Source organism: Copadichromis virginalis, unplaced genomic scaffold (assembly GCF_057382275.1).
Source record: "Copadichromis virginalis isolate Kocher_CV1m ecotype Utaka unplaced genomic scaffold, C_Virginalis_male_GT1.1 unmapped_scaffold_1, whole genome shotgun sequence".
Lineage (NCBI taxonomy): Eukaryota > Metazoa > Chordata > Actinopteri > Cichliformes > Cichlidae > Copadichromis > Copadichromis virginalis.
Genome location: NW_028188589.1, coordinates 7,555,943 through 7,573,708, shown reverse-complemented (window position 1 = coordinate 7,573,708; position 17,766 = coordinate 7,555,943). Strand labels below are relative to the sequence as shown.

Below are 17,766 nucleotides of genomic sequence, written 5' to 3'. Positions count from 1 at the left end.
TACCTCAGCTTTATGTTGTTACATGCTCATTTGTTCATTTTAACATCAAAGTAATGTTATGAGGAGTAATGAAGTAACGTACTCCATTACTTTTAATCAAAGTGTTCTGTGTAATATGTGTAATAATGACTGTTTTGAGTAATGACCAACACTGATCACAACAAAGAGGAAATGCCTCCAACATGCACAAACATTTGAGCCACAACATGCAGTTAATGTGCACAAATGTCTTTGATATGCTGCTCAGTGATGGTGGTGACTGTCAGAGCAGAGCTACTGAGAATCAATAAGTAATATCAATGATGGGATCAGAATCACTAAATTCTTCTCATCCCTGTCAGTATCATACATGTGCTGTATAATGTGATAAATGTAGAGGTGCTGGCTGTTCTCTCACTCTGCTGTTTAGCTGTAAAGGACGCCTCCCTGCCTTTGTCTCATTCATGACCTTTAATAGTCTCTTCTAACATGCAGAGATCTGTATGATCTGTTTCATAGAGTCTAACCAGCCTGTACAGGTAACAACAACAGTCACTGCATCACTGACACACAAACGTCATCTCTGTCAATAACAACATTCATACATGGAATAAAAACACATCAGTGGATCATTGCTGGAGCTGATGTTTGTGCTCCTGGTGCAAAGGCTCTCAGTTTCCTCCTTGAAATAACATCAGTGGTGGGTCAGCGACATGCTTTCTTTCCCTCTCAGGTTTAAATATCTGGGACTCTCCACCGTTTGGTTTTAGAGCTGAAGAAGCTTCTCAGATGAAACGTCTTCCAGAAACTTAAAGACGTCTCTTTTCTCTCCAAGCTCCTTAGATCACATGACCTGGATGACTGAACCTACAGACACATTGACCTGGTTTCATGGTCACATGACAGGTCAGAGGTCAGCGACTGTAACTCAGTTCCTCCTGTTAATGTGAACTCACTGAGTGTTTGTGGTTTACCTCTCAGACTGACTGAAGATGATGATGGAGGAAGAGGAGGACAGAGCAGAGTCTGCAGGGTCCAGCTGTCCGTCTGTGAGGAGTGACTGGTCCAAACGTCAACCTCCAGCCTTCAGTGGTGAACCTGGAGCAACGAGGTCAGAGAGCTGAACTCACTGAGTAACAGAAATAATTCTGCACTGACATTATAATCAGTGTTGACTCTGGTTGATTGTCTGACTGTGTTTGTGAGCTGAGAGGAAATGAAAATGAGTTTGTAACAAAAATCAGTTTTGTCCAGTTTTCCTGTAAAAAGCTGAACTCTAATCTAAGAGGATGTTACTGACAGGAAACAGCTGCATTATCTGCAGTCTGTGTGATCACAGCTGCTTCAATCATGTTTGTGTCTGCAGAGGTCAGAGGTCACAGTCTGCAGGGTCCAGCTGTCCGTCTGTGAGGAGTGACCGGTCCAAAGGTGGAAATCCATTCTTCAGTGGTGAACCTGGAGCAACGAGGTCAGAGAGCTGTGATGACTCCTTTACATGTTTGTGTTTCCTGGATAAATATGACCTGAAACATCCTCAGATTGTTACAAAGATTCATTAAAAAGAAAACAATGAAAGAGAAAAGATCCAAATGTTCGACTTGGTCATTTGCTGTTTGAGGACAGTGATGCTCATATCTGTGGGGAAAGTGTGACCTGAGTGGGTTCATGTTTGTCTTTAAAGAACAGAGCTGCTCTGATTCTCTTTGTGTCTGATCTGTTAAACAGTCTGAGAGGTCACACAGAGACCCAGCAGCTAAAGCCTGGATCATACTGGCTGCTGTTACTCCATCAGGACAACACTGAACCACAGTGGTGTGGATGTAGTGGATAAATCCCACCATACTGATGCTCAGAGTTAACCACAGGGAACAAAACCAGATGTTACCTTCAGATTGTGACCTTTGGAGTGGACGATGCAGATTTCAATAGAGAATAAATGTTGTTGTTTTTCAGCTGTGAAGAAAGAATCTAATTTTCTGAACTGAAGAATTTATGATGCTGGAAACAACATGGAGACTATAACACAACATTTCCACTGTGTTCATAGAATGAATGTAAAACTGTCAGACATTCATTAAATATGCAAAATGTCTACAGAAGCATCAGAGGGTCAGACGTGAAGCACTCAGTGATTTTGATCAAATGACTCATCAGTTATTGATCTGTACTACACTGATCTACCACGTTAGTAAAGCTGGTGTTCTGGTGGTGGAGGGAGACTCGGATCATGTTCTGGTTTTGGAGCAGTGATCTGCTGATGGTTCAGTTTGATGAGCTTCTTCAAAATCATCCCTGACATCACCACTGAAAGGACGTCCATGAAAACAGACTGAAAATTACTGATATGTTCACAATCTGAGAGTTTAAAACTTGACAGACTTGATTCAGATGAAGTTATTTGAGCAGAAACTCCTGGATCTTTATCCTGTGTTGATCTAATCCTTCATGGTTCCTCCACAGAGTGGAGCAGCAGAGCTCAGAGGTTCCCAGTGGTCAGTCTGCCCAGCAGCATCAAACACAGCTGGACTCCATATTTATGGTCTGTACATGTACAACAACTACTGTTACATCTGTTCTGTTCACAGTCATCTCCATGCTGCTCTTTGTAGACCAGTGGATCGTCAGTGTGTCCAACATGGATCTGATGTTTGGCTCCATGATTTCAGTCTGATTGGCTCATTCATAAATATTCTGTTCCAGCTGCTGGAGGACAACATCATCACTTTTGTGAAGAACGAGCTGAAGAAGATCCAGAAGGTTCTGAGTCCAGATTACCCAGAATGCTTAGAGAGTCAGAGGAGCAGTAGCAGAGAGGCGTTTGTGAAGATCACAGTGGACTTCCTGAGGAGAATGAAGCAGGAGGAGCTGGCTGACCGTCTGCAGAGCAGTAAGAGGATTTATCTAAAGATTTAAGCTGCTGGATAAATGAACATTTTCCAGAGATGGAAGATGGAGCAACATGTTTTAAAGATTAGTTCTTTTTGGAATTGAGTGTTTATTTTTCTTCTCATTCAGAACTTCAAGCTGCAGTTTGTCACCGTAACCTTAAATCCACCCTGAAGAAGAAGTTCCAGTGTGTGTTTGAGGGCATCGCTAAAGCAGGAAACCCAACCCTCCTGAATCAGATCTACACAGAGCTCTACATCACAGAGGGAGGGACTGCAGAGGTCAATGATGAACATGAGGTCAGACAGATTGAAACAGCATCCAGGAAACCAGACAGACCAGAAACAACCATCAGACAAGAAGACATCTTTAAAGCCTCACCTGGAAGAGACGAACCAATCAGAACAGTGCTGACAAAGGGAGTGGCTGGCATTGGGAAAACAGTCTTAACACAGAAATACAGCCTGGACTGGGCTGAAGACAAAGCCAACCAGGACATCCAGTTCATATTTCCATTCACTTTCAGAGAGCTGAATGTGCTGAAAGAGGAAAAGTTCAGCTTGGTGGGACTTGTTCATCACTTCTTTACTGAAACCAAAGAAGCAGGAATCTGCAGCTTTGAAGACTTCCAGGTTGTGTTCATCTTTGATGGTCTGGATGAGTGTCGACTTCCTCTGGACTTCCACAAAACTACAATCCTAACTGACCCTAGAAAGTCCACCTCAGTGGATGTGCTGCTGATAAACCTCATCAGGGGGAAACTGCTTCCCTCTGCTCACCTCTGGATAACCACACGACCTGCAGCAGCCAATCAGATCCCTCCTGACTGTGTTGGCATGGTGACAGAGGTCAGAGGGTTCACTGACCCACAGAAGGAGGAGTACTTCAGGAAGAGATTCAGAGATGAGGAGCAGGCCAGCAGCATCATCTCCCACATCAAGACATCACGAAGCCTCCACATCATGTGTCACATCCCAGTCTTCTGCTGGATCACTGCTACAGTTCTGGAGGATGTGCTGGAAACCAGAGAGGGAGGACAGCTGCCCAACACCCTGACTGAGATGTACATCCACTTCCTGGTGGTTCAGGCCAAAGTGAAGAAGGTCAAGTATGATGGAGGAGCTGAGACAGATCCACACTGGAGTCCAGAGAGCAGGAAGATGATGGAGTCTCTGGGAAAACTGGCTTTTGATCAGCTGCAGAAAGGAAACCTGATCTTCTATGAATCAGACCTGACAGAGTGTGGCATCGATATCAGAGCAGCCTCAGTGTACTCAGGAGTGTTCACACAGATCTTTAAAGAGGAGAGAGGACTGTACCAGGACAAGGTGTTCTGCTTCATCCATCTGAGTGTTCAGGAGTTTCTGGCTGCTCTTCATGTCCATCTGACCTTCATCAACTCTGGACTCAATCTGATGGAACAACAACAAACAACATCCAAGCGGTCTAGTTTTTTTAGAAAAAAAGAGTCTCTCCACCAGAGTGCTGTGAACAAGGCCTTACAGAGTCCAAATGGACACCTGGACTTGTTCCTCCGCTTCCTCCTGGGTCTTTCACTGCAGACCAATCAGACTCTCCTACGAGGTCTGCTGACACAGACAGGAAGTAGCTCACAGACCAATCAGGAAACAGTCCAGTACATCAAGAAGAAGCTCAGTGAGAATCTGTCTGCAGAGAAAAGCATCAATCTGATCCACTGTCTGAATGAACTGGATGATCGTTCTCTAGTGGAGGAGATCCAACAGTCCCTGAGATCAGGAAGTCTCTCCACAGGTAAACTGTCTCCTGCTCAGTGGTCAGCTCTGGTCTTCATCTTACTGTCATCAGAAGAAGATCTGGATGTGTTTGACCTGAAGAAATACTCTGCTTCAGAGGAGGCTCTTCTGAGGCTGCTGCCAGTGGTCAAAGCCTCCAACAAGGCTCTGTGAGTAAATCTGTGATCATGTTTATTTTTAAAATGTTGATTAAAAGTGGTCATAGATTTCTTCCATGACAGATCCATGTCCTAAAACCATGAGACAGCGTAGTTGTATAGTATAAAAGAAAAAAGGAGAACTTTTGACCACAATATTGTAACTTGAATGAACTTTTGATACAGCCTTTAAACATAAAATTTATGAACAGAATCAGTGACAAAGGGCAGCCCTGGTGGAGCCCATCACCCACCGGACTTATTACTATCCAACGTATTGCCGGCTATGCCAACCAAGCTCTTGCAATGGTTGTAAAAGGATCGAATGGCCATAAAATGTTTCTCAGTTTTATTATTTTCAGTCACATCTGTTTTTGATTATTAACTGAATATTTTAAAATTCAGGCTTTTTATGTTATACAAAACATCATATTTTCTTATGATGTCTTGTATTGATTCTGAAGGAATAGTTTTCATCAGTATCGCAGATACCAGCCTGAATTTTACTTTGTATTGGATCAGAAAGGAAATCAGTGGCATCACACATCACTTACAGCAACTTCAGTACCTCTTCATTTTAATAAACTGGGGGGAGTTGCACCAAGATTCAGTATGAGATAAAGAATTATTTTTAACTGTAAGGTTGGAGAAATCTGTTGTTGGAAATTGGAAGAACAGGTCATCTTAAAAATCACTGCATTGTAGTTTTATTCAGGCCCCTTCAATCTGTGATCGCTGTTGCTTTGCATTGTAAATGCTACTATTACAAAAGTCACAAATATTAGTGTATGTGTGTGTTGTTGGGTAATAAACCAAAGGAACAGAATCTAGCAGCACCTCGCTGATTTCTGCTTAAAAACAATAAAAAAGCAATAAAGCTCTGATTTGTTTGGTTGATCTTGTCTCCCTTCCACCTTGATTTCAGACTGAGTGGCTGTAACCTGTCAGACAGAAGCTGTGAAGCTCTGTCCTCAGTCCTGAGCTCCCAGTCCTCCCATCTGACAGAGCTGGACCTGGGTAACAACAACCTGCAGGATTCAGGAGTGAAGCTTCTGTCTGCTGGGATGAAGAGTCAATACTGCAAACTGGAAACGCTGAGGTCAGATCAAGCAATATCGATTTTTTTTTCATCAATTAACATCATTTAATCAATTTCATTTGGAAAAAATTAACAGTGTTTATGTTTTGTTTTTTTAATGAATCCATGCAAGTCACAGTAAACTGCCACATTTGTCTTTTGTAACATGAGGCAATAAGGATTCCAGCATGTCCTGAAACAGTGTTGAAATATTGTAAATGTAGTAGCTCCTCATGGCACCATGAATATACTTTAACACAAGTGTTTCATGTCTTCTTGTCATCCTTTCTTCAGACTGAGTGGCTGTAACCTGTCAGACAGAAGCTGTGAAGCTCTGTCCTCAGTCCTGAGCTCCCAGTCCTCCCGTCTGACAGAGCTGGATCTGGGTAACAACAACCTGCAGGATTCAGGACTGAAGCTTCTATTTTCTGCAGTGGAGAGTCCAAAGTGTACAATTCTCAGGTCAGGATTCAGTCTTTTCTGATGATGATTTAAAACCTGAGTCAGGTCGATAAATGGCTTACTCATTTACAACAGACATGATTTGTCAAATCACCTTATATCTAACCCAAAGGTCCTGTGTTTTACTACTTTGATTTTTTAGTAAAACACAGGACCTCTTAATATTTATCTAAGAGACCATATATAATTTTTTTCCCTGGATCATGTGTGTACCCTCCTGGTTGGAGCTCCAGCAGCCTGTATCAGTGAATGGGACTTTAAATGAAATTGCTGCCCCTGTCAGGAAGAGGTCTGAGTGACACACAAAACAGAAAATATGAGCACTGCATGTGTCTGAGGCTACTCAGATACAGACCTGAATGAGACACTAACTTTGTCTCTGAGAGATAACTTTTATTATTAAATACACTTCATTTCTCATCTGTGTAGAGAATGTAGAGTTTGACATGCTAATATTACAAAATGAAAAATCACACTGAGTCACAAAGAAATTGTTTTGGAGTATTTATGGTTCAGCTGATGAAATTGTTCAAACAAACCAGTAATTTACACCGAAACAGCACAAGTGAAACTTTTTCGAGGGACTTACACTAAGCTTGTCCTGGTACACCTGTAGAGCCCAGCTTCTATGGACCATGAGCTTAAGTTCTGTGCTGCTCTGATTTATTGCCCGTGCTGTCTTTCAGTTCAGCTTTGTCGAGCCTCTGGTAGGATTTCTTTTACATGACCTGTGTAAAAACAAAACAGGAAACACATTAAGCTGAAGTAAGATGCACAATTTGAAAAATGGGGCACAAAAAATGTTGCTGCTTTCTGGAAAGTGCGTCTAAGAAGACCCAATGGAGAAAGTGAAGAGAAAAATCAAAGATTAAGAAGAAGAAAATGGCAGAGGCAGTTTCTCTTGGACTGCCTGCAGATGGGGTGAGACTCTAGAAACAGGGATGATTGGAGAAAATGCAAAGAGGCCATAGGATAAACCAGGAGATGAATACTCTGGTGTTCTGGGGATAGTGGGAGTGAGAGGGAGAGATGCCAGTAAATGATTTCAAGGATAAATTTGAGAGAATCAGAGCTAAGAAACCAAAGCAAGTGGGGAACTACAAACATATGGACAGACTCATAATTAGGCCAAAGACACATTAAAGCAATTATTACAGGTTTAGAAACAGGGATGGATATGAAGGAGCTTAGCATGAATTTGCATTGAGGAAAGAATAGCAACGAGCATCAGAGGAAACAGTTAGGAAAACTAAAAGGATGTACTGGCAGGAATACTGCAGTACTTTAGGAAGAACTACCGTATTTCCCAGACTACAGAGCGCACCTGAATATTAGCCGCACAAGCTAAAATCAGGGGAAAATCCTGTTTTGTACATACATTAGCCGCACCTGACTAAAAGCCGCAGGTGTTTCAATGTTGACTTATCATATGTAAGAGAATATGCACAAAGCGAATTGTCAGGAAAGAGATGGCTGTTTGGAGACACACCCCTTTTATTAATATTTTGAAAAACAAGTTATGGTACATATTTGCATAACTTTTTAGGTATATGTACAAGTAGCGGTAATTACAAGTACAAAACATGTACTGTGCTTCATAAATGAGTAACAAATGTAGTACATAACAGTAACCTACAGCACACCAGAACAATTGATTCGGACTACCTTTTAGGCTCAGGTGCAGTGACACGGCTTTAACAAGAAGAAAAGTCAGTCATTCACCACCATCTTCCTGCGCACTAAAACCACCAAAGTCCTCTCCTCCAGTGTCGGAAACAAACAGGCTCAGGGTGGCTTCATCATCCACTCTCAGCTTCTTTCTTTCGTTGTCACTTTCAAAACCAAAGAAATCCTCGTTGTCAGTGTCAGAGTCGAACACCCTCAGAAGGGCCGTGGCGGTGTCCTCCTCTCCATCATGCAGCATTCAGCCCTTCGAAATCTGTTGGTGATCGTGGATGTTTTCACACTTTTCCACGCTGTCAGAATCCAATGGTGGAGTTGGGCATAACTTGCTTTTTGCAAGTTTATCGCCGCTCATCATCCAGGCCTCCAGCTGAACGGGTAGCGCTACTTTGAAGTTTGTTTTTCGCGCTACCTCGTACTGCACTACGTTGCCTGACGGATGGACATGTGACCAACATACCACTCTTGAACCCCGATCCTTCCGCCAGGCAACGTAGTGCCGTACAACAGCGGAACAAACAAAACAAATCCGCTCATGGACAATCCATAGAAAAGCCGCACCTGACTAAAAGCCGCAGGGCTCAAAGCTTGTGCAAAAAGTAGCGGCTTATAGCCCGACAATTACGGTACACCAGTTCAGAATGTGTGGAGTACAGTTAAGAACATGAATGCAGACAGGAAACAACAGCAGCTGTTGTAAAGTAAATTCAAACTCCTTCATTAAATGCAGCTGGTTGAGTTGAAAACAATGGAGAATGATTGTGTTACGTTGTTTATTCTCTATAGAAATGGAGCAGGAGTGCATGCAGAGCTGGACGTGGGCTGTATATACATGCGTGTATCTGTTTTGTCTGTGAGCAGAGAAAACAAAGCGCTGGAAATGTCATATTGAAATGTTAAATCAGGAAAATCCTGGAGAAGAGGATAGTTCTAATGTTCAGTTTGTAATGTTGAATTCAACACAGCTCTTAAATGCATAAAAATGACTTCACCTGACGTCAGACTGAACAATCGGATTAGCTACTGATATTGATTTAACCCGTTTAGACCTACCATAGAACCAAGTCCGCCAGAGCTTATATTATATTTTTACATGCTGTAGAGCCATTTTTGGGAGCATTTCAAGTTGCTATACATCAATACAACCATTACAGCCTAAATTTTAATAATATGTATGTATTAAGTGCATAGTAATTACATAAATTGCAAAAAAGTGCAATAAACTACAAAAAAATTGAAAATCGTTTTTGTTTTTTTAACATATATTTCTAGTTAGAGAAATTTAAGAGGCTTATCCCTCAAAACTGTAAATACAAAAAAGTTGCACAAAATAGTTTCCCACCTCAGGAAATTTATTTTGAGTGCCTTCATAGTTTTATTTTTGAAATACACCAATTTTTATATACTGCAGGAAAAACGAAAATAAATATTATACTGCAAATTTGCAAAATAACAGCATATGCATCAAAATAAACTATTTCCAGCAGAGCAATATGAGTCCTAAGCATATGTGGAAGGAAACTGTAACCTAGGACAAGCTGATGGCATAAGATGTAAATACAACTCCTCAGGTTTCATATGCAAAAAAAATTATTGCGCTAGCTCACGTGATTACAGTGCTACCGGGATTTAAAAATAGTTGCGCAAAACGGAGTGTGCCCACTCTGACCAGTTTTAAAGGGTTAAAGCAAGAAAATATGGTATTAGCATTAGATGCCAATTCCTATTAACCTTAAATTAGCATTACCTGCTAATGGCAGTCTACTTAGCATTAACTCCTCACTAATGTAATGCTAATTCACATCAAATTATCTTTAGCTTTAGCATTAGCTGCTAGCTTCAGCCTACCTAGCACTAGCTGCTCACATTGTTAAAAGGGAAGAGAAAACGATATTAGCATTAGCTTGTAATAATTATTCACCCCTAATTAGAATTAGCCACTAATGGCAGCATACTTAGCATTAACTCCTCACATCGTTATAATGCAAATGATGCTAACTTGCATTAAATTAGACTGCTGTTATTAGCTAATGCTATTTAGCAGTAGCTGCTCACATTGCTATAAAGCAAAGGAAAACGATATGAGCATTAGGTTCTAATGCGTATTTGCCTTAAATTAGACGTAGGTGGGCAGCACGGTGGCACGATGGTTAGCACTGTTGCCGCACAGCAAGAAGGTCCTGAGTTCAATTCCACCATCAGGCCGGGGTCTTTCTGTGTGGAGTTTGCATGTTCTCCCCGTGTTTGCGTGGGTTCCCTCCGGGTACTCCGGCTTCCTCCCACCGTCCAAAGACATGCAGCTTGTGGGGATAGGTTAATTGGATAATCCAAATTGCCACTAGGTGTGAATGTGCGAGTGAATGTGAGTGTGAATGGTTGTCTGTCCCTGTGTGTTAGCCCTGCGACAGACTGGCGACCTGTCCAGGGTGTACCCCGCCTTTCGCCCTATGACAGCTGGGATAGGCTCCAGCGCCCCCCGCGACCCTGAAAAGGATAAGCGGAAGCGAATGGATGGATGGATGGATAGACGTAGGTGCTAATGGCGGCCTACTTAGCATTAGCAGCTCAGATGTTATAATGCTAGGGAAAAGAGTGTTAGCATTAGCCGTTCACAATGTTATAAAGTTAAGGGAAATAGTGTTAGCATTAGCTACTCACATTGTTAAAAAGTGTTAGCATTAGTGCATAATGCTAATTCACATCAAATTAGGCTGCCGTTATTAACTAATGCTATTTAGCATTAGCAGATAATGTTGACCTTGGCCCACTGGAAAAGTTCAGAACTAAAGATTTAGGAGTGTTTCTCGATAGCTCTTTCTCATTTGAGAAACAAATGAATTCTGTTATTAAAACCAGCTGTAAGGTTTATATTGTTGATTGTCATTTATGCTTAGAAATATTTACTCATATATGCTTAGAGTTGTATAATCGATTGCATGATGATAGAGGTTTGATCCTTAGTAGTCTGTAAAGACTCTGTGTGCCTTCCAGAGTGCTCTGGCATGCACACACCACTTGGGGCCATGAGAGAGGTCGTACCCTCTCTTACTGATTTATGGTGTAGGACAGGGGTCTCAAACTCAATTTAGCTGGGGGCCGCTGCAGGCAGAGTCTGGGTGAGGCTGGGCCGCATTAGGTTTTCCACAAGAAAGGCATGGTTAAAAAAATTCCAATCCTCTCAAATCTCTTTATTTTTATTTTTTAATACAAAATATGAAAAATAAATAAACAAATTAAGAATTAATAAGAAAATAAATCAATCTGTAATACATAAATAAAACAATAATAAGATATTTTTAGTCAGTGAACTTGTGTTTTTCTTTCAGTCTTCTATATCTGCTGTATTTAGATTGAAATGTCTGTATTAACAGTTCTATAACCTTCTTCTGAACATGAATGGAACACTGTAGAAAATGAACTGTTCTTCTGAACATGGCTTCTCTTGCCTACTCCTTGCTGCTAGAGACCTGGCAGCGTTTCCTCTCGCATAGCCGAGCCAGATTTGGCCTGAGGGAGGAAGCAGTTGCGGCCCTCAGTATGTCTTGAAGATGATCATCCATAAGTCTGGACCTGTACTTGGACTTATTGAAGTTCAAAGTGGAGAAGAGCTTTTGGCACAAGTATGTGCTACCAAAAAGGCACATGGTCCGCTTGAACATTCGGGAAAGCCGAGGGAAACTAGGGCTCAAGTCTCTCAAAAATTGTCCAAGCTTGTCTGCTTTTCCACTCACCTCCCTGAACTTTGCTTTGAGTTCAGAGTTGCACTGCAGCTCAATGAGCTCCATTTGAAGCACAGAAGGAGCATCTTGCACATCAAAGGAGAAGGGGTCCGCAAAAATGTGAAAGGTGGCTCTGTGTGTCTTGAAGTCAGCAAATCTGTGATCAAATTCCTCCTGTAGCCTCAAAATGACATCAACATACTCGTCAGCACTGAATGGTGTGCCTGCATCCACGAGTGCCTTGCATGCTGGGAAATGGCAAAGGTTTGTCTGAGAGAGCTGAGCTTTCCAGAGCGCCAGTTTTGTGGAGAATGCTCTCACGTTGTCATAGGCAGCACTGACAAGTTGCCCCTGGCCTTGTAACGTCTTGTTCAGTACATTAAGCTCATGTGTCATATCAACAAGAAAAGCTGAGTCCATGAGCCATTTGGGATCAGTTAGCACAGGAACACTAACTCCATCCTTCTCCATGAAGGCTTCACTTCTGCTCTCAACTCAAAAAGTCTCTTTAATACATTTCCCCTGCTGAGCCAACGTACCTCAGTGAAGTCGAGCACATCCCCATATTCTGACTCCATTTCCTCTAAAAAAGCACAGAACCTTCGGTGCTTTAAGCCCCTGGATCTGATTTGGTTGATGCATTTCACAACAATAGACATCACATTGTCAAACTTCAGGCATTTGCTGCAAAGGACCTGCTGATGGATGATGCAGTGCAGAGCAATGGCCTCCTCCACGCCTTCCTCTTCCAGTTTGTTTTGTGCCACCAGTCCATTTTTCCTCCCTGTCATTGATGGCGCTCCATCTGTTGTTATTCCAACAAACCTCTTCCATGGCAAACCAACATTCTCAATGGCATCACACAGCTTGTAAATATCTGCTGAGCGGTGGTCTGGCCATGCATTGGAATTACTGTGAGCAGCTCCTCCATCACTTCAAAACTGTCATCAACACCACGGACATACATTGGGAGCTGGGCAGTGTCGGTGATGTCTGTGGTCTCATCAAGAGCGACTGAGTATACACTGAAACATTTGGCTTTCTCACACAGTTGGTCATAAATGTCACTTGACAGGTCAGAAATGCGATCTGCTGCGGTGTTGGCAGAAAGGCTGATGTTGCTAAACTGACCTTTCTTTCCCGGACAGACTATATTTGCAGCCTGCAATATGCACTTTTAGACAAATGCACCTTCTGTGAATGGCTTCCCTGCTTTAGCAATCATCTCACTAACCACGTGGCTCCGACTGCTGCATTATTCTCTTTGGTTGCTTTCTTGGAGAAATCTTGCTGCCTCAGTAGATCTGTTTTAAGACTGGCAACCCGGTTCGCTCTCTCGTCTCCCTGGTATTTTGCATCCAGCTCAGCATGTCTAGTTGTGTAATGACGTTTCAAATTGTATTCCTTGTGCAGCGCAACTTTCTCTGTGCAAATAAGACAGGTCGGGGTGCCCCTGTGCTCAACAAAGAAATATTGCATTTCCCACTTTTCCTGAAATTGTCGGTGCTCATCACCAACCTTTCTCTTCACCGCAGGCTTTGAAAAAGACATGTTTGGGGCTATGTGACATTTATAATTCTACTTGGTGTCACTGTCGCATTGAAGTTTCAATCAAGCGTTTAGCCGACGGACGGGGAACGTCTCAACGCGTAGAGAACGTCATTTCTGCTTCTTTTTCTTGCAACCGTAGCACGGCGATCAGCAGATAAAAAGCCGGTAGCAGTCTCCTTTGTTTTTACGCTCGATGTTCATGTCTTTCATGACGACACGAACACCGTGGCGTTTGCAGATGGTAGAAAGTGCAGGGATAGCGAGCGCAAAAAAGGTGACTGCTCACGGCGCCGGGCTGTTGTTACAGGAGAAAGAAGCGGAAATGACACCGTGACATATAACAAATAACATCAGCTGTTTCTGATGTTAGTTGTTTTGACTGCTTTTACATTATATTGAAATATATGTAATGTTCATGTTTGCTGCAATGCAAACGCAGTGATGCAAATAAAAACATGGAGCCACAAATTACGGTGCGACCCTATAATTAGTCCGGGTTACCGGGGACTGTTGTTGCCGATGAACAGGTGTCGCTATGTGACTGCAGACTAAATTGGGCTGCATTGAGTTCATGACTTTTCTTTTATCCCGCCGCCTACGCATCACTGTGAGAGTTAATATGAGATCTCTCTCTGTGGAAAAATAACTTTAAATCCCACTGACGTGTGTATAAATCTATATACGTATAATGTCCCGCTGGGCAGCAACTTAAAAAAACAACTTTTTTTGAAGTGTTGTGAACGCAGCGCGCTGGGGCGAATGTCGGCGTTTGCCCAATAGAAAGGAGGAAGCCAGCCAGGCACAGGAAAGAAAGAAACACTCCAGGGCAACGCTGCTGGAACTTTGACTCATTGAGAAATGTTTCCCTGCTTGCATCAAGCCCGGCTGGTGTCCCCTGAGATCCATATCCCACCCTGATTGGTGGGTTAATTCAGCTCCGCCCACAACACTGTAAAGTGTCATACATTATCAAACTAACATTACATTTTCATATTAAGGTGGGGCCAAAAACTATCGTCCTGCGGGCCGCAATAGGCCCGCGGGCCACGAGTTTGAGACCCCTGGTGTAGGAGGACACCTACTCTGTGTCTGGTTAAGTATAAGAGCCCTTTGTTAGGGGGACCGCTGGACTCTTAGCACCAGCTTTGGGGTCACAGGGTCACATCTGGAACACACACACACACACACACACACACACACACACACACACACACACACACACTATGCACAGACTGGTACTCTTTGTTCATACCTGTGTAAGACGTCATAATGAACTTGTGCATATTCATGTAAGCTCAATAAAGAGCAGTGTTACGAGGGAGCAGACGAGAGCGACTGAGGTCAAGTGAAGGAACGGCGCTGTCACAGTTCTCTCCCTCATCAATTGTCTGGTTCCAGCGGTGGGTCTGTGCTAGACGACCCATCACCAGCTTTTTCCACTGGTTACCAGTACGTGGTAGAATCCACTTCCAGATCTGGTTGTCTTTAAATCTGTGAATGGATTGGCTCCATCTTATCTCTCTTTAACAAAAGAATCCAAGTGGAGCCCTCAGGTCTGCAGATAAGCAGCTTCTGACCAGAACTAGACGTAAAAACAGAGGTGAGCTTTATCGATGGCTGCAGCCAAACTCTGGAACAGTCGCCCTTCACATCAGGTCGTCACCAACACTGGACATTTTTAAAAGCCGGTTGGAAACACATTTGTACTCTGTAGCTTTCAATCCTGACCAGTCTTTATAGTCATTACTGTGTATGTTTCCTATTTTCTCTCTACTCTGTGCAGCACTTTGGCTCAAGCTGTTTTTAAATGTGCTGATAAATAAATGTAGATTTCTTTGAATAAAACAGTGGAGCCGAGCTTTGAGCTCAGTGTGTAACAGTGTGTGTGTGAGAGCCATGTAATGTCCATGTGTGCATGCTGACTGTGCTGCTCTGACCCCCCTCCTCCTTTCAGGGTGGAGCCTGCTGGAGTCCGATGGTTGAGACCAGGTCTGAGGAAGTGTAAGTGTGTTTTTAATGGGATTCATGAAAACAAAGCAGCACACATTCAACCATCTTCATCATGTCAGGAGTCATCATCAAAGTGTCAATCAATGAACAGATGATGGATCAATAACTGCAGCTGGATTGTGTTTGTTCTCTCCATCAGATTCCTGTCAACTCACAATTGACACAAACACAGTGCACACAAAGCTCCAACTGTCTGACAACAACAGGAAGGTGACACGTGTGAAGGAGGTTCAGTCATATCCTGATCATCCAGACAGATTTGATGGTTTTAATTATCAGCTGCTGTGTAGAAATGGTCTGACTGGTCGCTGTTACTGGGAGGTCGAGTGGAGAGGAAGCGTTTTTATATCAGTGAGTTACAGAAGCATCAGAAGGAAAGGAGGCAGAGATGACTGTGTGTTTGGAAACAATGATCAGTCCTGGAGTCTGGAGTGCACTGATGATGGTCCTCGTTATGTCTGGCACAATAACAGAGTAACATCCATCTCCTCCTCCTCCTCCTCCTCCTCCTCTGTCTCTAACAGAGCAGCAGTGTATGTGGACTGTCCTGCTGGCACTCTGTCCTTCTACAGAGTCTCCTCTGACACTCTGATCCACCTCCACACCTTCAACACCACATTCACTCAAACTCTTTATCCTGGTTTTAGACTCTGGTCTCGTGGTTCCTCAGTGTCCCTGTGCTGAGTGGAGTGTAAAGAGTGTCTCCTGTTACAGAAACACTCTGACTGTTGAACAGATAGTTCAGTCTGTACATGTCTGTCTCTTTCACTCACAAACACGTTTTCAGATTCATGGATTCAATCAGTTGATGTTTGAAACTCTTCTAAATGATTCCTTGTAAACTTCTTCAGTCACAAACAAACAGGAAGTGATGTCACATGTGTTCCTGTCCACACAGCAGAATGAGTCTATTGCTGACAGTGATGTACAAACAGAGTGAGCATTTCTGAGGCCCAAAATAAACTGAGTAGTTCACTGAATGAACAATGGACTGTGAGCTCAGTTCCTTCATCATTAGTATGGATTATATATGTATATGTATTATATTAGTATCATATATATCAGGTGCTGCTGCTTTCAGTCATTGTGCAAATGTGCTGTTTGTAAGCTTGTAAAGCTGCAGTCAGCTGAGACTGAAGAAGTCACCTGATCAGTGAGCAAACGTTTCTGAAAACGTCCAGATGAACAGAATCAACCTTTTGGGATCAGCCAGCAATGCAGCATCATTGTTGTTCAGCTTCAGAGGTTTGCAGGAATGAACTGATGACCAGAAACAGCTGCAAAGTCCAAGAAAATACCAGCTGGAGTTCAGCTGCATTTGAAGAAGTCAAAGAAAAGTAAGGATGGCAAAGGGCGACGTTTTCTTCCAAAGAGCTGCAAACATGGTCGACGCCTCATTAGAAGAATCATCTGGACATTTGTGAGGAACTCTAACCAAGAAAGCAACGTCACACAGATCCAACAGACAGTTTCCATGACTGCAAGTGTTGAGTGGAAAAATGCTACATTGCATTATTGCATCCTCTCACCACAGGAGGCGCTGTTGGCACCACTGATTGCTGATCAGCTGTTCTCTGATGATCTGATTGATACTGTGAATAACGGGACTCACTGAACTCTGTGACACAGTGAAGATTACAGAGTTTAACTTCACCCTTTAAGACTGACCACAGAACCAAGTCCGCCAGAGCTTTTGTTATATTTTTACATGCTGTGGAGCCATTTGTGGGAGCATTTCAAGTTGCTATACATCAATACAACTGTTATAGCCCTAATTTTAATAATATGTATGCATTAAGTCCATAGTAACTACATAAACTGCAAAAACAACCTCTGCTCATCCATCTCTGTGTGTATCAGGATACATTTGGTTCATAATACACAGAAAAATCAGAGTTATTACCTGTAATAAATGTGAAAGATTCCTGCAGTGATAACCAGGCAGGACTGAAACACATCCAAGCTGTCACCACGGTAACAGCAGCGTCCATCCACAGGTGAGGGGAGGAGCAAAAAGAGGGACTTTGACCATTTTATACTAAAAACACTCAACTAATGTTTCTAATATGAAACAAATAAGCCCACATTAATGTGAGCGTTTATTAAATAATAATAATGATGATTTCCTCCTGATCTCATTTCCACAGCAGAGAAAACTGTGGTGTATATTGAGGTGGAGGGTGTGGTCTGTGGCTCAGGTGTAGAGTGAGGGTGGGGTGCACCACAGCAGCATGCTGGGACTGCTGAGGGTGGAGGAGGGAGTGATGATGACATCAGAGCTGCAGCACAGAGACCAGTGAACACACAGTCTGTTCATCTTTGCATAGATACAATATACAGCACAATATTGAATGACAGACACGCTGTGGGAGCTTCCACAGATACACTGACGTCAGCATCCAGAGTCCTCCTGCTGCTCCCCCCTCAGAGCCCCGTGATCAGCACCAACACATTCAGTTAGATGACAGAGTCCAGCTGCAGCTAGA

At 42.8% G+C, this 17,766-nt stretch overlaps 1 protein-coding gene across 1 annotated transcript; it reads left to right on the top strand.

Annotated features, from left to right (window-relative positions):
- The first annotated feature begins 2,796 nt into the window (after nucleotides 1-2,796).
- LOC146679712 (protein NLRC3-like) lies at nucleotides 2,797-17,485 on the top strand. Its single transcript, XM_085450129.1, has 6 exons — nucleotides 2,797-2,866; nucleotides 2,995-4,789; nucleotides 5,703-5,876; nucleotides 6,150-6,317; nucleotides 15,225-15,271; nucleotides 15,420-17,485. The coding sequence occupies exons 1-6, from the start codon at nucleotides 2,830-2,832 to the stop codon at nucleotides 15,962-15,964; spliced, it is 2,766 nt and encodes a 921-aa protein (XP_085306255.1). The 5' UTR covers nucleotides 2,797-2,829; the 3' UTR covers nucleotides 15,965-17,485.
- The last annotated feature ends 281 nt before the right edge of the window (nucleotides 17,486-17,766 follow it).